Source organism: Scomber scombrus, chromosome 3 (assembly GCF_963691925.1).
Source record: "Scomber scombrus chromosome 3, fScoSco1.1, whole genome shotgun sequence".
In the NCBI taxonomy this organism is placed as follows: domain Eukaryota; kingdom Metazoa; phylum Chordata; class Actinopteri; order Scombriformes; family Scombridae; genus Scomber; species Scomber scombrus.
The window spans coordinates 22,230,793-22,255,028 of NC_084972.1; the positions used below are offsets into that span (position 1 = coordinate 22,230,793).

A 24,236-nucleotide genomic window follows, 5' to 3' on the forward strand; every position below is an offset into this window, starting at 1 on the left:
TTTTGTTGCTTTTTTCTGTCATTATTTTATTTAAGCTAATTGTTAATTACTATACATACATTTTCTCTTCAAATTCTTTCGACATTGATTTAATTTCATCGCTCTTCTTTCCCTTGTGTTGCTGTTCAGGGAGAGGCCGGTCCTACTGGTGCTCGTGGACCTGAGGGTGCTCAGGGACCCCGTGGAGAGTCTGGCACACCTGGATCACCCGGACCTTCTGGCGCTTCTGTAAGTGTACATGTATTAGGAAAAAAGACTTCAATTAATAGGAAATACTTTTAATAGTAAAAGAAATACCTTTAAAATTAAATATTTTTTTGTTAGTAACAATTTTGTTTTAATATATCCCACTTAATGGTTGATGTTTTCATTATATTGATACTTATTTAAAGCACTGTGGGAACCAAGTTGTAGAAAATCTGTAAACTACAACATATTTTAACATTGTAGATTAGATCAGTCCCAGAATAGTAACTTAATAAGGACCTGTAATGATTATTACAGTGTGTTCAATGTCTTTATTTATTTCTTTTCTCTACAGGGAAACCCCGGTACTGATGGTATCCCTGGATCTAAAGGATCAGCTGTAAGTATAACATCCTAATTTGTCTGTTTTTGAACTGCCACCCCCTTGATGTGTATTTTTGTCTTTAGCTATTTTAAGTAGAAGGGTACAAAATGTTTTCCTCACACATCTACAGAGCATTAATGTACAAACTACACTCTGACTGAACAGAACAAAACATTGTGTCTGTCTGTCTCTCTCTCCAGGGTGCTCCTGGTATCGCTGGTGCGCCTGGTTTCCCCGGACCTCGTGGGCCTCCTGGGCCTCAGGGAGCAACTGGACCTCTCGGGCCAAAAGGAACATCTGTATGTACTCACTGAATAATTCATGATACAGAGATAGCTCCTTTCATTGGAGTTGTGTTGGGTCTAGGTTTATTCCCAGTTCACAATTGATATCAGCTGCTCATTTCATGCTCCAAATAATAACATGGCACTAAAAAAATAATAATCACAACCTGCTGCTTTCTCTCTCTCTTTGTCTGTCTGTCTGTCTGTCTATTTATCCGTTGCTGTTTAGGGAGACCCAGGTATTCCAGGGTTCAAGGGAGAGGCTGGACCCAAAGGAGAAATTGTGAGTTTTGTTTTGTCTTGTTTTACTTTTCCTTGTATTTCCTGATTTTTCACAATATTCCATTAAATCTAGACATACTATTTAGCCATACAATGAATATCAATAACAATCACATTAAGATCAAGTGCATTTGAAATCAGCAGATTTTAAATACTTTAAATAACAAATGACCTCATGCTTTTGGAGGTTTCTCGTGTAGTCTGAGAACTGCAGAACATATCAGCTAAAAATAATTAGCATATTTTACTCTTGCTGATATAAGTTTTCTCATATTCACTTTTTCATCTCCAATAAAGAATTTTTCATTTCTTAAAAGTCCTTGAAGTCTTTCTATTGTCCTATATGGAACATAGTCTGATGTGGATGTGTTTTCCAGGGACCAGCTGGTCTTCAGGGAGCAACAGGCCCACAAGGAGAAGAAGGCAAGAGAGGACCCAGGGGTGAGCCCGGTGCTGCTGGACCACTTGGACCTCCCGGAGAGAGAGTAAGTGCCATCAAATTTGTCTAAATCAGGTTATTTTAGAGCTTAATATATTATGTTTGGTGACAGTCTATTATAGCACTGCTGCCTAAGATTATATTGGTGAAAATAAAACATGTGGTTTAGTAATACAATTTGTAGTGCAAATAAGTATAAGTAAATTGAGTTTTAATGGAACAAAATTATTCCTTGTTTTGCATGTTACCTCTTCAAGGTGCACTATGAGATTCAGTGACTAAAATATCATTGTTGTAACCATGACTCTGACTCTGGTTTGGTGTTTTCTGTGTAGGGATCCCCAGGTAACCGTGGTTTCCCTGGACAAGATGGTCTTGCTGGTCCCAAGGTGAGTGTTGTCACAGTTACACTCATTTCTTAGAAGAGGTTTGTGGAAATAGAAAATCTGCTCTGAAAGAGAAAATGAACAGGGCTGCATTAATAACATACAGATACAGTATGGCAGAGGCAGGAAGAGATAAGGAAACACATGCAGCAGAAGTGTCTGTAGTCACGGGTGTAAACCTGCAAAACTGGCAATTAATGTATTCCATCTGCTGCATATTGCATTCGGTCCAATATTCTTGTTGGCTTACTATTTGTCTTTGACTGTTGCAGTGACAAAATTACATTTCTGAATCACCTTATCATAATGTCGTCACATATTGAAGGACTCATATTGGGTAAAAATCATATTGCCATGGATTGCAATTAAATTTCATTCAATGTGACACCATAACCTTCAAATCCAACCTTAAATAAAATAATGCTGTTACATTTCTGGTGCTATACAGTCAGAACTTACAACTCTGTCTTTGTAGATTGTAGGTTTTTGCAGAATTTCAGAAATGAAATGACTTTTTGGGGGGTTTTGAGAGTCAGCCCTCCTGAGATTTCACACAGGCTTTTATAGATTCTTCCAGAAAATTAATCAGCCTTCACACAACTTAAAGGCTCAAGGGATGCATGTCACCACCAACCCACCAGTTTAATACAGAATGAGAAAAAATGCCCCAAAAGAGATTTCCATTTTTAAGTCCACTACTCCAAGCTCATGTTGAAACTTTGATTCATCTAGTTTCGTCATTGTCTGACCAACTCTGAACATTTAGGTTGTTGATTTTATATAATTTAGAGACAACATTTTGTCCGTCATCTCTTCTGGATTATTACAAACTGGAGCAGGGTGCTCTTTTTTCAGATGGATTATTAATTTTAATGCAAATTCTGTTTTATCTAATAAAGATTGCACCCTGATTATACTGGTCATAAGCTGATGTATTATAATTTTGTTCAGGTCTTTCAGTCTTGCTTTGGACAAAAATGACTTGTATTGTACTGCCATCCTTGAAGCTTTCAGTTTAACTGTAATCTGGCAGTGAGATAGTATAAAAGTATATATATAAAAATAGTATAGTAGTAGTATATAAAAAAAAAATAGACAATATCATACTTTGTAGAAGAGAAGCAGACATATTTAATAGTGTGTTTGGATTAAACATGTGTGAATACAGAGATGGAGTTCCTGATGTCATGGCAATTTGAGAAAACCTCATAAAACTGTGTATACAAGATATCAAGACATTTCTCAAAGACAGATAAATGTATAACTTTTTATTTTTGCCAGATATTGCTATATAATTTAATGTATTCTATGATTTAAAAAGAATGAGCTCTACAAAACTGTAAATTTTCATGAACAATTAAAAGAAAAAAAAATCCTCATAACATTGCTTTTACCAGTATGTGTCACTGATGTATTGTTGAGGTTTCTCTGCAAGAAATGAAGACAAAAATAGACGTTGCAGATTTTTCTTTATAGCTATAACTTCTCTTACACAGATATTTCTTAAAAGCACATAACTAATTTGGATATATATGTAATACTTGGGAATGAACTATCAAGAACTGAGGATTTTGAAATAACTTTTGTCATTCGTCTTATTTATAGAATAGAATAGAAGGTAATTGTATAATTGTATTGTAACAACGACAAAATTAGGAGTGCTGCTCTTGGTTGGTGCATTAACCTTATTGCATTAACATTGCTGTGGTTGAGATAAATACAAAATACATGGATTAAACATTACATAACATAATTTTAGTAAAAGATTTCACCGAGCATTTTATTGCCTCTCTGGTCCCAGATGACATCTCTGGAAGATAACTTCTCACCTCATTAACTCGTAATAATTCTCAAATCGAGCTAAATTGCACAAAATGATATGCAGTTTTTAAATTATGTGCTCGATGAGATGTGTAATAAGGGAAGTACCACTTCTAGGTTCACAAATAAACCATATTAGCAGCTTTACTGATGAATAATGAAGTCTATAATAGATCCTTTTTTTCAGTGTAAAGCAAAGACTAAAATTCTTCTGCGCTCCTGTTTGTTCACTTAACAGAAAGCTCACTGTGCAGGCAGCAGTGATACATGTAACTCCACCATGTCACCATAAGATGGCAGCATAGCCCTGAAGCCCATGATGCACCAGTGACCTACATGTCCCATATCGCCAAATTCTCATTTTATATTATCTTCCCCCACACAATTTCATTTATACCAAAAATGAATCTTCCAGAATTTAATCTTTTCATCTCCAGCGGGTCAATGAAACTTCTTCAGACTATTAAAAGGAAAACTCATTTCCTCTGGGGTTTGAAATTGAAGTGTCGCCTCCTTACTAATTTGACTGAGTGACCAACCCCCTCTTTTTTAATCTCTCTCTCCTAACACAGGGAGCCCCTGGTGAGCGTGGACCCTCTGGTGCCAGTGGTCCTAAGGGTGCTAACGGTGACCCTGGCCGTCCTGGAGAACCTGGTCTGCCTGGTGCCAGAGTAAGATCTTTACTAGGGACATGTTTCATCTGTTTTACCACAGAAATGTGCCGGAAGACATGTACAAATAAGGAAAAATGAATTGATTGTCAGATTGATACCTGTGTATTATTACATTTAAAATAAGCAATTTAGTTTCGTTACCGGTTATCCTAACTTGCTAAACAGGTAAGAAACGATGTCAGATGTCATCAATAATTCACACTATACTTTAAGATAGAAACTTTATGGTGAAGTTCATCAATTATTATCTAGCCATTTGGGCGCTAATTTGTTTTTATGGTACATTTCTCAACTGACAACATATAACTGTTTTGTTACAATAATTGGGTTTTTTTTTCCTCATATGTGTTTAGCTTGCTCCTGGAGAGATTTAATTTCCCAAGAGCAACACAAGTGATTCTTGATATTACTGAATAGACACTATGGGGGGACGTAAACCAATCCCAGTAACATCCGTCACCTTAAATAATCTCTCTCGTTCATATTTCATTTCTTAGTCATTTCTATCAGTAGGTGTTGGAGCTGTTGCTTGCTCCACACAGGCCCAATCAGAGGTGTAAATTCAGTACTACAATGCCATATGTTCTCACCTTTGTTCAGAATGTGACTGTATGGAGATGTCTGATGTCTGACTTATCTGGATTTCGGCTGTGTTTCTGTTCTCTGACAGGGTCTTACCGGACGTCCTGGTGATGCTGGTCCTCAAGGCAAAGTTGGACCTTCTGTGAGTGCATTCGTTTGTAACAGTTATAATGTGGTTGTTGTGGGATTGTAAACTATTAGACATAATCACACATCATGTATCCTCATGCAACATTAGGGATATTTCGTTTTACAGAACCAGCGAGAGACTTGTAATTTTAGCAATAGTGCTATCAACACATAATAATTCGTAAGTGGTTCATCAAACTGAATTGCAAATTATATTGATTTATCTGGCTGTATCCGCTGTACCAGCCCTATCCCCAGTGGTGTTAGTGTCTCAAATGAGCTCAACTGCAGGTTGATAAAGTCTGACATTGCTTGCTTCAACACTTGAACTCTGTGAAAAACATGATATATATATATATATATATATATATATATATATATATATATATATATATATATACATACCAAACACCAAAACTCTTTACTGAAAAATTCAAGTAATTTCTTGGCATCTCTTTCACATGGTCTCCAAGTTGGCCATTTAACTAATCTGTAATACACTATCAAAAAGAACAGCAACATGTGTATTTTAAACACTTTCATATGAAAAAGAGAACTTTAAAACAACATTATGTTTTGCATTTTCTAACATACAACAAGTGTGCTGCTGTGGGGCTGTATTTCATTAAATCACTGTGGTTTACTGACAGTGATTAAGCAGTTGTTTCTTTTTTTTTGACTGACTGAAGGACTGGCATATGGACAGACTGACTATGATTGAGCAATTAAGCTATTCAATCCAAGTCCGCAAGTCAACCCAAATCAATCTAAGTTCTTTCCTGTTTTTCCCTCTGGGGTTTGTTTATTTATTTTTTCATTTATTTTGGAGCAAGGGAGGAAGTAAAATTTTCACCTAATTAAGTAGCAGTTGTATACCTTCAGGCTATACCTGCTAGTTCCTACTCTACCTCCTAACCTTATAAAAATCAAGGCAATTACTCTGTATTCCACATCTCCAGTCAGATGCAAAGTATCATTAAGCATTTTCCGTTGTCATCTCCAGTCTTAGTAACAGTTTATCCGTCTCCTTCAGATCCATCTTTTGACAACTACTTTTGACTCCTTAAAGATGTTATGAATGATTGAATATATTCTGTTATTTATTTGCTAAGATTGTGTATTTTGAGTGCTCTTTAACAAAATAGACTCTCCTCAATTAGGGATCCTCTGGCGAGGATGGTCGCCCAGGACCCCCTGGCCCACAGGGAGCCCGTGGACAGCCTGGTGTCATGGGATTCCCTGGACCCAAGGGAGCAACTGTAAGAAATTATGCCAAACAAATAATGAATACAAAAATATGAATGAGTAAGAAAGCTAAAGGTATTACCATTATAGTAAAAACTTGTTAACCTGTTTTTGGGCCAATAGAAATTGTTTTCCTGTCTTGTTTGTCGTTTCTAATCTAACGTCCTTGGATTACCTATTCAGCCAAACCTGGAATACTGCTAAACAAGTTTATGCCATTTGATTTTCACCATCACGTGTACCCTCTCTGTTCTCTAAATAGGTGCTAAGCAAATCAGCAGAGGTCCTGTGACTAACTGCTGCTTTTTGTTTCTGTTGTGATTAGGGTGAGCCTGGCAAGTCTGGTGAGAAAGGTCTGTCTGGAGCTCCTGGTCTGAGAGTAAGTTATTCACCTCTTCTGCTTCCAGTAGCCCACTGATAACATCCAAATGTATTTTACAGCTCCTGTAATTCCAAAACACAAACATGTCTATAGCATGAATTAATCAGTAGCATAAATGAAACAGCTGCTCTGGAATATACAATAAAAAGAAAATTCTCTTTAGAAACCAGATAATTGCAGACATGTTAAAGTAGAGCAGACTGTTTTCAGACTCTGGATATTCATGATTATTAATGAAGTGTTTTATTTATTAAACAGATTAAATTAAGATTAAATGGACTTTTTCGGTTATGCAGGGTATAGAGTATGTCTACTGTGACTCACCACCGATCTACTGTTATTTCTGTAGTTCAGCTTCCACATGAGAAGCATGTTGATAAGCTCAATTGTAGCTACAGTATTAGATGTCTATCTAGTTAATAGCATCACCTTTGGCTTAACTCTTGATATTCATCTATTTGTCCCCCCCTACTTCCTTCTTTTCCTTCCTCTCCTCAGGGTTTGCCTGGCAAAGATGGAGAAACTGGCTCTGCTGGACCCCCCGGCCCTGCTGTACGTATATCTATCTACCCCCATCCCACTCCATATAGCTTTAACACTGATATTATCTTTCCCTTTTCTCAGTCTGCACTAAGAAGACTTCAGTATCTCCATTTCACAGACTTCCTTGACGATAGCTCTGACTGAAAAAAATAGTCCTTGACACAAATGTCTAGACATTGTGAGATGGCATCACTGACTCAAAGACTTTCAGCTTGTTTTGAAGATTGTGTTTCAGCGTATTTATTTAACCTGTGTAACCCATATTAACACTATTAAATGTAAAAGATCAATTACATGAAATGTTTACAGATATGAGATATTCATGAATGGCATATTATGGTAATATTTTCCCTCCATCATCAACATCAAAGTCATATTTGAAATTCCTGACATTTAGTTTATGACAGAAGTTAATTGTTATTATGGATTATTTGTTTAGGGCCCTGCTGGAGAGAGAGGAGAGCAAGGACAGCCTGGTCCCTCAGGCTTCCAGGTGAGTCTGTCTGCTTCAACCTTCATTTACATGTTAAAGTTTATTCATGAATATAAAACTGTAACTCTAATGCTTTCTGTGTAGCAGTAATTGTATAGCAGATTTTTTCAATGTCACCTCACACAAAAACCACTCAGTGTCTCCCTGGTATTGCACTCAGTTTTGCAAATAAATCCCTGACATACTGACCTGATTTAAAATTCAGCTGAATGTTACAGCTACATGTTTTTAAGGATTACCCTTACCCTCTTTATTACCACATAAATAAGTAGCTTGTGTTGATTTATTGTTGTACATGAATTTGTGTTGTTTTCATTCATTTCTGATTCAATTATGTTTTCTGTATTTCCTACACACAGGGTCTGCCTGGACCACCTGGCCCACCTGGTGAGGGAGGCAAGCCCGGAGACCAGGTGGGTGCACGTTTGACGAAACAAGGCTTATAAAGTTTAACTCACTTGGAGGAAATTCTAGTATTGTGCTGATATATGCTTGAGGAGGAAATGTTTAGTCCAAAAGGTTGTTGGCCTATGTTATTAGAAGAACATTATTATTATTCAGATTACAGCAACTGACCCTCCAGCTACTTTATTCCCTACCCTGACAGTGTTCATGTTCTGCTCCACTATTTCACTGATACAGTACATTTAAATTCAGACCTGCATCCTAAAATAAATGAAATAAGGAACTCTGACACTACCCAGGTTGTTCCTTCATAACCACCTTACTATTGCATTGCTGCTACTTATTTTCTCATTCATCCTGCCATCCAGATCATGTGGATGGAAAAATGCAGAATCCATGTTCTCCAAATATATTGAAACAGCCATCCTATAAATATCTGGCTCTCCCTATTTTTTGTATTAGTTAGCTGGGTCACTACTGTAACCCAATTAAGTGTAACTAATCTATTTATAGTGGTAGTATGATTACAGAGTTCTTCTTTTACAAAAAAGCAGACTTGATTAATCAAATGCAGATTCTGCATATCTTTTCTCCTAACTCCTCCTTCTTTTTCTACTTCCAGGGTGTTCCTGGGGAGGCTGGAGGTGCTGGTGCTACTGGACCCAGGGTAAGCTGATAGCCTATTTTTAAACATCACTACATCTTTAAATGACTGATTGTCAGACATGAAGCTGATTGTTGCTGTGTCACTGTGCAGGGAGAGCGTGGTTTCCCAGGAGAGAGAGGAGCTGCAGGTCCTCAGGGTCTTCAGGGACCACGAGGTCTGCCTGGAACTCCTGGAACAGATGGACCCAAGGTGAGTCCAGTTTTTGATCTTAAAACCATAAAGACTCACATTTTAAACATTACTCCTGGAGGTATATTTATGCCACTGGCAGTTATGCTTCTCTGGCTATACCACCAGTTTCTTAATATATTCTTATGGCATACAGCAGCACCAACACAGCAATTCTTGAGCATTTAACTGGGCAATGATTATCTTAAGTGTTTGTGAGTGAGAGAGACTGTGTAGATTCAGGGTTTCTGAGATCTTGACACATCTAATCTTATCAATTAAATTAGTAAATGACAGCCTAAATAATACCTACACTTGCTAAATATCTGACATTTGCTATAAGAAATATCACCTTTGCTCCCTTTTACAACTGTATTGTGAGTTGAGGAAGAGCTCAAAGCGGCTGCATTTCCCACTCTTGGTTTGTTATCTGGACGGATTTTAATCCCAGTTCATAGGTTTTCCTCCCCTGAGGTCAGACAGGAGCGGATAGAGAGGATGAGGATTATAGACCTGACTGAGTGTGATGGGGATGGAGGATGGATGAGGAGACAGTTGTGGAGGGTGAAGCATGATTCTGAGAAAGATGCAGAATGTTTTGCTGCAAGAAACAAATTGTACCTTTGCCCCCTTAAGTAAAAATACAATTTTAATATATTCACAAGCAGCTACAAGGCTGTCTGAGCCCTGTGGTTGCAGCTTAATGACTGGAGAGTTGGTGTTTGTGTGTCTGGCCTCCAGTCTGAGGCTGTAGCAGAAAGCACTGCTGATAAGCCTGTCATCTTTTAACTAGGAGTGGGCCTGGTGGAGTCACTTTGAGAAAATCTTAATCTGAATTTGCTTCCATTTTCTCTGCTTTGATATTTGGAACTGAGATTGTGTTATGATAAAACTTTAAAGAATCTAAGGTAGACCAACCATCAAAAAGGAACATGTGTAATTTGAGATAATTTTTCTGTCTAACACTGATAGACTAATTAGTTGACTGTTTTCTCATTTTTAGTTTTTACACTTTTGTAAATTAAATTTTTTTCAGGAAAGTTGGTAAAAGTATTTTAATCCAGAAAGTGAATAACCTGTTCAGGTGATCCACAATGTTGTAACTGAGCCTTTTTTCACACTGTTCTTCCAGTTTTTTCAATCATGTGATAACCTTGAACAGGGCATGCACAGACAAGATGTGTTTAAGTCTCTGTTGTTGAATCAGTAGATGCAGCACCATTTTGTGTTTCTGATTTATATCTAAATAAACCCAAAGTCTTAGCAAAAGCAATCTCAAATGTGGCAACAAAAGAACTACTTTGCTGTGGCCTAAAACCTCAACTGCACCAGTAAACATATGGCACCCTCTCACATCTGTAACAGGTGATTACATACTTTTATTCAATATGCAGTTACCTGAAGTAGGTTTTCTGTCTGTATCTCAATCCACTGCTGTCATTGCGCTAACCTCTCTACATTTACTTCTGCTCCATAACAGGGAGCCATTGGACCTTCTGGTTCTGCAGGAGCTCAGGGACCCCCCGGCCTGCAGGGTATGCCTGGAGAGAGAGGAGGTGCTGGCATTCCTGGACCCAAAGGAGACAGAGTAAGCCACAGTGTTAATGACTGAATACATTTAATATGTAGAATTTTATGTACTACATATCAAGTTGTATGCTTAAACTCTTGTCAATCCCCATAGGGTGACATTGGAGAGAAAGGACCTGAAGGTGCTTCCGGCAAAGATGGTGCCAGAGTGAGTGATTGTCTTCCATTTTATTTTTCATGACAGTTGATTGTCAGTGCTGTCAGTGTCATGCAAATTCAGTGCATCACAAATGTTCAAACCTTTAAACCTCAAACAAATCAGATCATTTTGTTCTTATTAAAGTGAGTGTTCATCGTTTTTAGTCTTAAAAGTCATTTTGTGTTACAGGGTCTCACTGGTCCCATCGGTCCTCCTGGCCCTGGTGGTCCCAATGGTGAGAAGGTGAGCATTATATCATTTTTTACAAATCTTTTAACTATTGGCACATTGTCACAGAAATGTTTTTTGTTGGTATTTTTATTTAACATCTTAAGTAGAAGTTATCATGATCCTGTGTTTGAATGTCTTGCTTTGGCCTTGCATTTCATGTTTGGAACCTGTTAATAATGTCATTAACTCTGTGAATCTGAAGTGATAGCTTGGTGTGCGTTGCTAATTGCAGCTGCTGTCTTTTCTTATAGGGTGAATCTGGACCTGCTGGTCCTTCTGGTGCTCCTGGTACCCGTGGTGCTCCTGTAAGTGTCACTGTTTAACCAAGATTGATTCACCCTGAAAATGTGATGCCATTATCTGTGTAAAAAAGTTCAGATTATTTAATGCACATACAACACCTTGTAGTGCAAAAAGTGATTTAATACTTGTACTGCAACGTGTTAATTTGAGAGAGGATTCCTTAAGATATCCAATAATTCAACTCTATTCAGTAGCAGTCTTTGCTTAAGAGACTGTTGTTTTGTAAGATTTGGAGATGATAGTTTTAAAATAGAAGTTATGCTATGCTGTTGCTAGAATTCAGGAGCTCTTCGTTTTTCAACAGATTACCCACTGCTTTTACTTTTAATCAGTAAACAAACCTAAAACTATCACCAGAATTCATTCTTGCCTCTGTTCCTTCCTCTTTCAGGGTGACAGGGGTGAGACTGGACCACCTGGACCTGCTGGATTTGCTGGACCACCTGTAAGTAAAAAAAAAAACAACATTGACCAGTTCTTATCTCTGCAGAAGTCTGAATAACATGACTCCAAGGCAATAGAATATTGAACATAGAATATTGAACAGGACAATAGAATGTCCTGACATTTATATATTGATATAGTGACTGATACATACTGTATATATTGAAATATTTATTTAAATATCAAGTTATACTTTAGTTCTCTTTGTGGGTTTTCTACTGTAAGTGAAGTTTTAATGGATTATTTAAAGGAGATATGTATGTTTAATGTTAATCAAATTCAAATGGAATATAATGTTCATTGTACATTGAAACACTAAATCTAAACTTTATAGTAGCAATACAAAGCTGATTAGTGAAATGATAAACACAGCAATTAGTTACTCCTCTAATTCTGACAATGTAAGAAAAATTTGTTTATTGGATTATAGCACAGATAGGTATACAATATACCAGTATAACCAACTGCAACACTTTGATAATAGAATTGCCAGTTAAACAGCTTTGTGCCTTCTTTATTTTCAAGATGAAATAGAAAAAAACCTCACCGCGTGTTTAGCTACCCAGAAAATGAGACTTCAGCTTTAACAGACATATTCCTCTTTATCAAAAAAAGACAAGCTATGAGATGACAGACGTCAACCTGATACAACTTTTCCCATGTCAGACCCCTTTTCTGTAACTACTATCTGCAAACACTTGGATATCTAATTGCCTATACCTCTATTTTAGGCCTGAGTGAGACTTTTTTTATCTTGACCTATGTTTCTGTGGGGAGAGATTAGTGTGCAGACAGAAGGAAGTCTTCTTATTACTTATTCATCTATTTCCTCCCAGAGGCTCCAGGCGGACAACAAATAAATAAATGTGTTCAATAAGCGCCATCCTTCCAAATTGATTTTCATCAGTTTTTTTTGTGACTACAGTTTAATGAGTTTTTTTCAAGGTTGCACTGTGATTAATTATTGAATTTATATCAGAATGAATAACACTACAGGGTGTCGAAATATGTTTTGCTTCACAGTTCACAGACTGTAACATCACAGCTTATCACCACAGATACTAAGAATAGAGGCTACATAAAACATTAGGAGCTCTTATTTGATATATTGAAATCCAAGTTCAAACCTCCAAACGTTTAATTGTTACTGAAGCAATAACAATCCCAGTTAAGGAAGAGAGGGGAAAGGAAAGAGGAAAGTGTTTATGTAAATTCCATCTAGAGCAAATACCACTTGCTACTACTATTAAGCAAATCTTCAGTCACACTTTTGGTGAACAGCAGCCACTCTGGCAAGAAGTGACATGATAATGCTAAATGCTAACATATAGCACAACAGTATCACTTATAAAGAAGAGTCACAAAGTTAGTGCACTGACTCAGCAATGTCATTTATCTTCATTTGATTTTGCTCACATTAGCCCCCATAAGTTAATGGTCAAACCAGACCAAGTAAAGGCTGAGTCTGTTTGAGGGCAGATTAACGAGACAAAATGACTTAAGAGTTGTGAATGTGGGAACTTTGACAGAATGGGAAAGTAGAAATGACAAAGAGGATTAAAAAAGTGAAGAAATTGCAGAATTTCACTTATAGAAGGATAAATCAAAACTGAGAAAATATCTCCCTTATTTCACTTTCGCTAAACTTAATTTGTTTGTTGTTTATGGCCGACATATTTCATAATTTTTTCTGTTTTTTTTCCCACCAGGGTTCTGATGGTCAGCCTGGAGCCAAGGGAGAGCAGGGAGAATCTGGACAGAAGGGTGACGCTGGTGCCCCTGGACCCCAAGGACCATCTGGTGCCCCTGGACCTGCCGTGAGTGTCTCTCTAGACTCTTTTAGTCTGCTGCTGAATCAAACTGTTATTTTCTCTAGCTTTGTGTAAAACCTAAAAAATGACGGTTTATGCCAAAACCGTGGATGTTTGCAGCCTATTAAAGTTCTGAACATTACATAACAGTATGACAGACACTGACACTGACACTCAGCAGTTCTTATGAGACACAAAATGTCTAAATGCACAAATCAGCACTAAATTCTGCCTTGTTAAATGTTTGTTGTAGGATTAACATCAGGTCAGTCAAGTGAAAGCGCTCCTTATCACTGATTGCCCAACCAGGCAGAATTAACACTGACTGAGGCAGATAACCCCTCACTGAAGCTAACAGATTTGATCATCTTTTCAAAGCAACTCAGTGTTTTAAATAAGGTTATATTATTTTCCGTATAATATATCACAGCTATCAGACAGTGAGGTACATTATGTTTTCTGTTGCAGGGTCCTACAGGTGTTTCTGGACCTAAAGGTGCTCGTGGTGCTCAGGGACCTCCTGTAAGTGACCTTTTGAAAACATATTTTTCCTTTGCAAAGTGTCTCTCAATTCATTTAAAATATTTTGTTATTTTACTCTTTACAGTACAGTAGCACATGTAGAAAACCACATTTTGTTGACCATTTTTTGCATTGTCTAACTTAATCTACCCACTCTCTCTCAGGGTGCCACTGGTTTCCCTGGAGCTGCTGGCCGCGTCGGACCCCCTGGTCCCAATGTAAGTTAATTCCCCTTATATCTCAACCTTCATTCATCACACTGAGTTCTTATGCATATGTAAAACAAACATGTAGTGTTATTAACAAAAAACAGATGTATAATATTGATATAGTTATTTTCATGTTCAGGTATGCTTGGAATCTACTCTATGGTTACATTAACTGCTAAATAATTTCAGGTAATATTAGAAAGATGAAACATGAAGCTCCAGTTAGATTTATTGTCTAAGTCACTGATTATGTGATTGGGTAGATGGATGGAGGACGAAAATTCATTTACTGTAAAAAACAGTGTATAAGTCGCACCGGTGTATAAGTCGCAGCCTATTTTGGGGGGTGTCATGCTTGGAAAAACACTTTTCTATTAAAGACTTTATTTGAATGCACTAGTTATTCATTTATAAACACATATGTTTATACTCCAAAACTTTCTCAATTTACTTTTATTTGAAACACAATCAAAACACACATATTACCCCTGAAACAGTGTGTCAGGTTAATGGTTAATGGTCTGATAATGATTTGCTAAATGAACTGGGCCGGTTTATTAAGTCAGACCAGGTTCAGGTCAGGCTATGAGTTTCAATTAAACCTTTTATAAGAACACAGCAACTTTACATATTTATTACAGTGTTCGCATGCTTACTCGAGTCCCAACACTCTTCATCAGAGCTGTCCCTGTGTGCAAATCAACTACTGCACCCAAGTCGAACTTTTGCACATTGCGCTTCAACATCAGTTTGGTCTGTAAATACTGAAACGTCACAGCAACCAGTGTCCCGAAATACTTCTGATCAACATACAATCATTTTCCTGTACAACATACAGCATGAACTTCATTCCTCATCAATATCTATTTTCATTAGCTGCCGAAACAACTGGAGCGCGCAGCACGTGCTTGTAGTTATCGTTCTTAGTTTGGACGGCCTTTTAAATACCTATAATCACATTCAGATCCAACCTCTCTCTGCATTTTACTGCTGTATAGGACACACCAGTGTATAAGACGCACCCCACTTTTCAATGAAAAAATATTGCGTTAAAGGTGCGTCTTATACATCGGTTTTTACAGTATGTTACAAGTAAGTAGCAGGTGCAGCAGAATGGATACAAGAATGTTTTTTCTAAATGTAACCTGAGGCCTTTTTAATTTGCACCTGTAAAACACTTGCTGTTTCTGTTGCAGCACCTACACACTCCCAAAGCAGTAGTCTATGTCTGACACAGTAGGAGTTCTTGTAGTTTGTTTAGAATATTTTTACAGACTTGCTAAGAGGACATTCATATTGTCAGAAAAAGTCTGATACTGTAAGAGTGTAAGTATGAGATATGTGTTGCTGACAATTATTATATAACATGCACATTCTCAAAATAATCAACAAAATAAAAATGTTGTTTCAGTAAACCCAGTGAATGCTATCATGATGTGTGAATATATTTAAATATGGGTTCTTGTATATGGCAGAAATTAGATGTGGTGTAATGTTATTCTATGAATGTGATTTCATTTAATGTATGCAATGCAATCGTCTTTGTGTGTCCTAGGGTAATCCTGGACCTGCTGGTCCTTCCGGCCCTCCTGGTAAAGATGGACCTAAGGGTGTGAGAGGAGACGGTGGACCCCCAGGCAGACAGGGTGACGCTGGGCTTCGTGGTCCCGCTGGGCCTTCAGGAGAGAAGGGAGATGCTGGAGAGGATGGTCCCCCTGTGAGTTTGTCATCCTTTTATCATATCCCTTCATATACTCAAGACACTGCTGGGTTTCTACAAGATCTGTGACCTCTTAACCTTGTGGTTCTGAAATACCAGGCCAGTCACGAGCATCCACACACACACATACTCAGCCACTCTCTTTCTTTCTTCTCTATTTCTATATATATATATAAATAACGGTTAATACTCCAGTCATTGCCCTTGACCAAACCATTGTCAAAAGAGCTGGATTTGGCCCCCCTGCGGCTGCCCACTGCTCCTAGTGTGTGTATATAGGATGGGTCAAATGCACAAGATCAATTTCCCCTCAAGGATCAATAAAGTACTTCTTCATCTCCTTCTTCTTCTTTCTTCATCTTTTTCTCTTCAGACTGCACATATCTCCTTGAACACCGTCAAGGTGAACACAGGTGTTCATTATAGAGAGAAGAAAATGATTAAATGTGTTAGTTTTCTACGTTTCTGACGACTTTTACGTAGCTCTGTCAGCCCAAAGAGCCAATTTCATCAGTAATGGACAGCACACACTCCATTAATACACAGAGCTGTCAGTATCCATCACTGACCGTAATAGCAGACCCAGACATATGACAGCACAGGGCAGCACAAGCCCAGTGACAGACTGATGACAGGACCCCAAGCTTTTATCTAGCCTGCACTCAGCACTATACACACACCCGTCATAAACAAAGAATAATAATGATAATAGTAAAAATACCTTTATATAGCGCTTTTCAAAACATGTTACATACAATTTAAAAAGACAAATGTTCAATGATAGATAATAAAACAAACAGTAAAAATGAATAAAACTAATTAAAAGATATGTCTTAAAGAGTGAGTTTTAAAAAGAGACTTAAAAGAAGACAGTGTGTTAGCTTCCTTGATCTCTTTCATCAGGTCATTCCACAGCTGAGTGGAAAACAGAAAAGGCTAAAGACCCACCTTTAGTTTTAAGGTTTGACCGAGGAATGGCCAGGTGTGACCTACTAGAAGATCTCAGGTTGCATTCATGCACATAGGGGGTCAGCTATATATTATTATATATAACCATCTATGAGCTATCAAGTCATCATCATTTAAAAATCCACTGTAATATGGACTGCAAAGAAGGGATTTTATAACCGATGTGATGTGTTCTCTTCTGTTGGACCTGGTCCTGGCTAAGGCATTTTGAATCAGCTGAAGTTAATTGAGATTTTGTTGTGTGAGATATGATAAGAGTGCATTTCAGTAATCTAACGGGGATGAAATGAATGCCTGAATTAATGTTTCTTAGTTCTTTGCAGATAAAAAATAACCGGAATTTTGAAAATGTCCTTAGTTTAGTAGTTGGACAACATGATTGGACAACATAATTAATATGTTAGTCAAAGTTGTTATCAAAGATAACAGAGAGGTTTCGACAAGGGTTGGATAATGTTTGAGAGGGAACCAAGATGGGAGGGAATCTAGTCCTACGATGAGTGTGGACCTATGATAATAGTCTCAATAATAATATCAGTTTGACACCATCCAGATATTGATATTTGCAGTGCACATGTGGCGGTTGTTTAACTGACAGGTCTCATTAGTGTCACATGGAGAGATATAAGTGTATATGATCGGCATAGAAATTGTAACTGATATTGTGTTTTTTAATAATATGACCAAGTGGTAGCGTGTAAATGGAAAATAGTTAGGGCCCAATAATGGATCCCTGTGGAACTCCGTATTTTAGCTGTACTGAAGCTGATTGATGATTCCCAATTTCAACACAGAAATCAAGACAGCAGGTGGAGTTCTTCATTTTGGCTGTGGCCTCAGTTACATTTTAAATAGTTAGTTTATCAAATTAAGTTAAAGTACAGTTGGAGAGGGTTCAGTGACAGGGCAACAAATTAAATATTATTCCTGATGTTTTTGATTTTGTAAGAAAAAAAAAGATGGAAACTGTTCACATTTGTCAATGGATGGTTATATAATAACAGGGTGAGGACTTTATGACTTCCAATGTTGAGGAAGAATCTGGGGTTAGGCTCTAGGCGTGTTTAAATAAAAGTAGCCAGGAGGTGACGTTTCAACCAGTGGCAGTGTCATCTATTGCCAACCACGACTCAGTAACCATAAAAAAGTCAACATTATAGGAAGTAGTAAAGTAATTGCAAGTAAAAGTTTGTTTCCAAATGACTGTACATTAAAGAAGCTGAAGTTGATGCTCAGAGGTGGAGAGAAAGGTGCTAAGTTGGACTGACATTGAATATGAGTTAGAACTTTGTGATTGGCAGATCTGTAGGAGGGAGGGTTGTAGGGCCTGTAGTTTATAATTACTGGTATATTGGCTGTTAATCAACTATCAGATCATGATAAGCCCTGTCAAGATAATGACATATCACTGACAATTGCATACTCAATTATGAAAGTAGCTGCAATGTTGAGGTGAACCCTTTCTCACCCATAGATTACATATATGAAATCTTGAACCATGCATCAACACATCAAAGTCTGTGTCAGCTCAACTGTGTGTCTCAGGTATCATTTAGAGTCAGGCATTTATTGTGAGCATGGGTTAAGGGAGCTTTCACCTTGTGGCAGAGTGGGCTGTGGAGGTGTAGATGAAGTAAACCAGAGGGAGGTGATGGAGAGATCGATTTTCATCTGTGTTGCTGCAATTTGGAGCTGTAAAATCCCAGGTGGAGCTAAATGACAAACGATATAAATCAGAAGTCTTTGTGAAAGTAAAGAAAGAGAATGACTGAAACAGAATAGCACAAAATAAAGAACAAAACACAAAATAAACCTACTGAAACACAACTATAAAGATGGCTAGCTCTATATTATGTTGTATTAAGCATGTATTAAGCAAACAATAACACTTCTGACCAAAAAAGTGGTTTCCTTTTTGTATTATTGACTGTGCTGATGTACTATATAAGTACTGTTTAAAGGAATGGTTTAAATACATGTATTTCCTTTCCTGCTAAAAGTTAAACGAGAAGATAATATTTCTCTCAAGTCTCTACAGTAAATTGGACCTAGTAGCTGATTAGCTTAGCTTATCATAAAGACTGGAAACAAGGGAAAACAGCCTCGCTCTGTCCAAATACCTAATAGCACTTTTAAAGCTCATTAATTAACATTCTGTATCTAATTTATTGTACAAAAACCAAAGTCTCAAAACAACATGTTGTGGTATTATTGGTTACTTGACAGGCATGTTTCCCAAATTATCACAAGATAAAAATCTGCATTTTTCAGGTTCCAAAAAACACTTTAATTCTTCAGATTTATTCATTTATTTAACTTTAATTCACTATTTGGTTTCATATTTTTGGTTCTGGTAATGCAGGCTATGTGAGTTACTTTTGTCATATATTGTGTCTACAAGCAATAGATTATTTCATTAATTAAAACAATTTAAAAACACAATTATGAAGTACTACCAAATCTTGATAATTGGTATATTTAGCACACATTATTTTTGTTTTCAGCCTCTTTTTTTTCTCCTCTCAGGGTCCCCTAGGTCCTTCAGGTCCTCAGGGTTTGGGTGGCACACGTGGTATTGTGGGTCTACCTGGACAGCGTGGTGAGAGAGGTTTCCCTGGTCTGCCTGGACCTTCTGTAAGTATCTAAATCTTGACCAAATCAAATACTTTTATGTACAAATTAGGGCTGCAACTAACAATTATTTTCACCATTGATGAATTTGTTGTTGTGGTTTTTTTTATTAATTATTTAATTTAAGAAATGTCAGAAAATAGTCAAAGGTGGTTGCATTTAATGCTGCTATATATCTGGACATTTTCTGATTGATCCAGTACCTAGAGTATGTGGTCAAATTCAATTACAAAGTGTTTGTTTTTAGACTTTAATTTTGCAGCTGAGCTTTTAAAATTTTAGTTTTAGAATTAAATTCATGGTTGTCATCGTGGGGAAAACCTCTGAAATAGATGTCCACCATCATCAGATTTCTATGTTGTTCTGTTGTTAATACAGTTCTGTTAGCAGGTCTTGAGGGCAAGATTAAAAACGTTTCACTGCTGATTTGACAGAATGCTACCAAAGAAGCTTGTTCAATAAATGATAATCAGATAAAGTCCTCATTTCCATTTGACAACTTTTCTGTATACAAATTTAGAGGTTATTATCAGCCTGACTGCCTAGCAATAGTTTGTACTCACAGTCTTCTTGTGTTCACTGGGATGTTTCCAAAAACAACGATTCACTGTGATATAATAGTAAAACCGTAATATATAATTATAGAGGTGTGACTAATCGCACAAGAGAGTGAATCACATGATGAGTTGTATGTCAAGGTAATTCATGATATCACTTTTGTAGTAATGAGTCCTTTCCTCTCAGGGTGAGCCCGGAAAGCAAGGAGCTTCTGGTGGCCCCGGAGACCGCGGACCCCCTGGACCTGTTGGACCACCTGGACTCACTGGACCAGCAGGAGAGCCTGGCAGAGAGGTCAGAAAATGCCCAACACACAGCATATTTTTGTGCACATCTGCCACCTTTTATTTAGTCCTGTTTATATCCAATTATTGAAATGACAGATTTATGGTCTGGAGGCCAGGCACTGCTATTTTCATAATTTATACATTTGTATTGTATTTACACATAATTATTAATGCATTTTGTTTTTGTTTTATTATAAAGCTGATTAGTATTCAATAGGACATCTGTCTTGATGATGGATGCTATTAACACTTCAAATATTTCTGTCTGGCAGGGCAACCCCGGATCTGATGGACCTCCTGGTAGAGATGGTGCTACTGGAATCAAGGTGAGAACAACATAATCATGCTACAACAAAAACAGGGATTTTTATGATGTTGCATTTTAATTAAATATGTGCAGTCATATATGTTTGCACCTAGCAGATAATTACATTTTACACAATATGTGTACATTTTACTAGTTCAGTCAATGTTCCTGTGTTCATAGCTTCCCTGTCATGACTGCTTGTGCTCTCTGTGCTGCAGGGTGATCGTGGTAACACTGGTCCTGTTGGTGCTCCTGGTGCTCCAGGCGCCCATGGTGCTTCTGGTCCAGTTGGCCCCACCGGCAAACAGGGAGACAGAGGAGAGTCTGTGAGTACAAGTGGAACTGTCAAAAAAACATAATGTTTTCCTTATACAATTTGGTGTTTCTAGAAAACCTAAAGCTAAGTAGTGATGTTTGTTGAGTACTGTTAAGTAAAGCCTGATGGCCTAAAGTATATCAGTATCACAGATTTTTTTTTTCTTCCTGTCTTTTTTTATTTATAGTAAATTATAAATGAATTCCCAGTGAAGTTTACTGTTTCAGTTCACTGATGTCATTTTGTACAATAAAGTTTATAGTTAGTTAGTATATAGTTAAACTGTAAAATATCATGCCTCCATTTTATTTGATAATCACATTTGAGGGATCATTGCAAAAATGTGAGATTATGTTTATATTCTGTATATGTAAGATTATTGGCTGACATAACGATATCATCATTTTTTTACTCCTTTATATCAGTATTGACACCGGCCCACTATCACTACAGTCCACTATCAGTCAGGCTCTACTGTTAAGTAAAGAGGTTTATAAAAGGTTAATGTTTCACCTGCTGGAAATTAGCATATTGTCTGATAGCTCTTGAGTACAGAGGATGATGTTTCAAGTGTTTCATCATCCCTGTCTGAATGACCTGTTCTTAAAGTGAAAAAGATCAACTCTGTGCCCACTTTTCTCATTTACATGCTATTTATTCATTGCATTTCAGTAGAGTTTCATTTTTCAGTTTTTCATTCTTACTCTATCTGCTCCTAAAATGTGAAACTATAAAATATCTTATTCCAGAGGACATATTTTATACCAGAGTGTTTGGAAAATTGCACTCTTGTCTTCAGATGAACTAATGACCTAAATACAGGTCAATATGGGAACAGATCTGTTGTTGAACAATATCTAAAGCAAAGATAAAAGTAGGAAGATGATAACAACCAACACTGAAATATAACATTTACTCTACATTTTAACAAATAATAAAAAGATACCATAACCATCAATAGTATCTGTCAGTTCAAATGGCACTGTGTTTTCATTGTAACAACACTTCCTTCTTTTGTTCTCCTTTTTCAGGGTGCACAAGGACCTTCTGGACCCCCAGGACCTGCTGGAGCCAGAGGAATGCCTGTATGTACAGTTTATTTCTGAACACATATACATGCCATGTACTAACAAAATGAAGACACAAATAGTGTACCTATTGCAAAGGTAAAATGATGTCTTGGCAGTCACAAAACAAGTGTGAAGTTCTGAATTACATTATGGCTACAAATACAACATAAAAACATAAAAGATAAGTGAAAATACTGTGAGTTTTTTTATAATTAGAATGTTGTCTACTTGTTCTCAGGGACCCCAAGGACCTCGCGGGGACAAGGGTGAAGCTGGAGAGTCTGGTGAGAGAGGACAGAAGGGACACAGAGGCTTCACTGGTCTGCAGGGTCTGCCCGGACCTCCGGTAAGCATCCAGACTGAATGTGAATCTATTTGCATCCAGACCTTTGTACAGTGGTCTAATGAGTTAATATGATCCCTGCTACGGTTACAGCATATTCCTTTATTTATTCTTTTCATAACTGATAGTATTTTATTTCATTGCTTTAATTAGTTTAAGAGTATGCATAAATATAGTGATCTGTTTTAGGGTCAATCTGGAGACCAGGGTGCTACTGGACCTGCTGGACCTTCTGGACAAAGAGTGAGTTCAAACATTACCAAGATACTTATTTGTAATTACAAAATGAGAAAACTGGAATATCATTAACTCTAAAATGAATGAAATGAGTTTATTCCCATGCAGTGTCTTTAGAGCTTAACATCAAACGCATCCCACCATCTGTGTATATAGGGACCACCTGGACCTGTTGGCCCTGCTGGAAAGGACGGTTCAAACGGTCTGCCAGGACCCATTGGACCCCCTGGACCTCGTGGTCGCGGTGGAGAGACTGGTCCTGCTGTGAGTACCTACTAGAACCTTCTTTGTCTGTCAAATTGATCTTCTTCTGAAAGATATAACATGAAAATGTGTTATATTAGAAACTCTTTCACAGTTAGGCCATCAAAATAATAATAATTTCTGAATTGTTTTAATGTTACATGATGCCATATTGCTACAGGCTTACAAGACTGCTCTAATCTTTAGAGTCAGTTTCTCAGACCTCATGAGTTGTAATAATATCATGGTTGCTGTATATTGACATGTTATGCTATAACATAAAACTTTGACAACAGTGCTGAGGTGATAATTTAGCGTTAATTCTAAAGCTTTTGTAACATATGATTCAATACTAGAGTGGACATTTAAAAGGGATCTCTAAAAGACTTTCTCCACCAATAAATGATGAAGTTCTAAAGCAAATAAAGCAATTAGTTAAGTGACATTTAAATGGAAACTAAAAAACATGAAAGAAAGAAAAACTTCTTTTAAAATTGAATTTAAAAGCAGCCAGAAAAGATGCAGCCAGAGCTCTTGTTGGCATCACCTGAGCTTGTTTGTGAAGTGTGAATTGTTGAAAGTAGAGTGAAGTCTTAGACAGGAAAACGGAAATGAGACGAGAGAACAGATTGCAGAACAGATGGCCGCATTTTCTGAACCCATTACGGGAGATGAGCAGGGAATTGTCTGGTCTGACTGGAGAAGGAAGACAATCATAAACATTTGTCTGCAAGAGATGAGATTATATGTGGACTGATGACAAGACAAAGGTGTGTAGAGCTAAATATAACCCTTCTTTCTCCCTATTCTCCTTTGCCTCTCAGGGTCCTCCTGGAAACGCCGGACCCCCTGGTCCTCCTGGTCCCCCTGGCCCTGGCATTGACATGTCTGCCTTCGCTGGCCTGGGTCAGACTGAGAAGTCCCCTGATCCTCTCAGGTACATGAGAGCCGACCAGGCCTCTGGAAACCTCCGCCAGCATGATGTTGAGGTAGACGCCACGCTCAAATCCCTCAACAACCAGATTGAGAACATCCGCAGCCCCGAGGGATCCAGGAAGAACCCCGCTCGCACCTGCAGAGACCTGAAGCTCTGCCATCCTGACTGGAAGAGCGGTGAGTGACACCAAGGGGAATTGGTTAAAATAGGGATGAGATGAAGAAGAAGACAGAAGCTATGTGACATTTCATATTGGCAGCTAAAGTTAAGATTTGGATTAGGTGTGTCTGACTCTGAG

General features: G+C 37.6%; 1 protein-coding gene across 1 annotated transcript in view; it reads left to right on the forward strand.

Annotated features, from left to right (window-relative positions):
* col2a1b (collagen, type II, alpha 1b) overlaps positions 1–24,236 on the forward strand; it is a 49,285-nt gene that overhangs the window by 21,893 nt on the left and 3,156 nt on the right. The window contains exons 19-51 of the mRNA XM_062415619.1: positions 130–228; positions 542–586; positions 772–870; positions 1,085–1,138; positions 1,515–1,622; positions 1,912–1,965; positions 4,356–4,454; positions 5,128–5,181; positions 6,329–6,427; positions 6,739–6,792; positions 7,294–7,347; positions 7,778–7,831; positions 8,191–8,244; positions 8,859–8,903; positions 8,994–9,092; positions 10,552–10,659; positions 10,756–10,809; positions 10,990–11,043; positions 11,283–11,336; positions 11,726–11,779; positions 13,488–13,595; positions 14,058–14,111; positions 14,276–14,329; positions 15,876–16,037; positions 19,536–19,643; positions 20,385–20,492; positions 20,758–20,811; positions 21,011–21,118; positions 22,140–22,193; positions 22,417–22,524; positions 22,711–22,764; positions 22,915–23,022; positions 23,826–24,114. Coding sequence (XP_062271603.1) covers positions 130–228; positions 542–586; positions 772–870; positions 1,085–1,138; positions 1,515–1,622; positions 1,912–1,965; positions 4,356–4,454; positions 5,128–5,181; positions 6,329–6,427; positions 6,739–6,792; positions 7,294–7,347; positions 7,778–7,831; positions 8,191–8,244; positions 8,859–8,903; positions 8,994–9,092; positions 10,552–10,659; positions 10,756–10,809; positions 10,990–11,043; positions 11,283–11,336; positions 11,726–11,779; positions 13,488–13,595; positions 14,058–14,111; positions 14,276–14,329; positions 15,876–16,037; positions 19,536–19,643; positions 20,385–20,492; positions 20,758–20,811; positions 21,011–21,118; positions 22,140–22,193; positions 22,417–22,524; positions 22,711–22,764; positions 22,915–23,022; positions 23,826–24,114 — 2,764 coding nt within the window. The remainder of the gene's footprint in view (positions 1–129; positions 229–541; positions 587–771; positions 871–1,084; positions 1,139–1,514; positions 1,623–1,911; positions 1,966–4,355; positions 4,455–5,127; positions 5,182–6,328; positions 6,428–6,738; positions 6,793–7,293; positions 7,348–7,777; positions 7,832–8,190; positions 8,245–8,858; positions 8,904–8,993; positions 9,093–10,551; positions 10,660–10,755; positions 10,810–10,989; positions 11,044–11,282; positions 11,337–11,725; positions 11,780–13,487; positions 13,596–14,057; positions 14,112–14,275; positions 14,330–15,875; positions 16,038–19,535; positions 19,644–20,384; positions 20,493–20,757; positions 20,812–21,010; positions 21,119–22,139; positions 22,194–22,416; positions 22,525–22,710; positions 22,765–22,914; positions 23,023–23,825; positions 24,115–24,236) is intronic.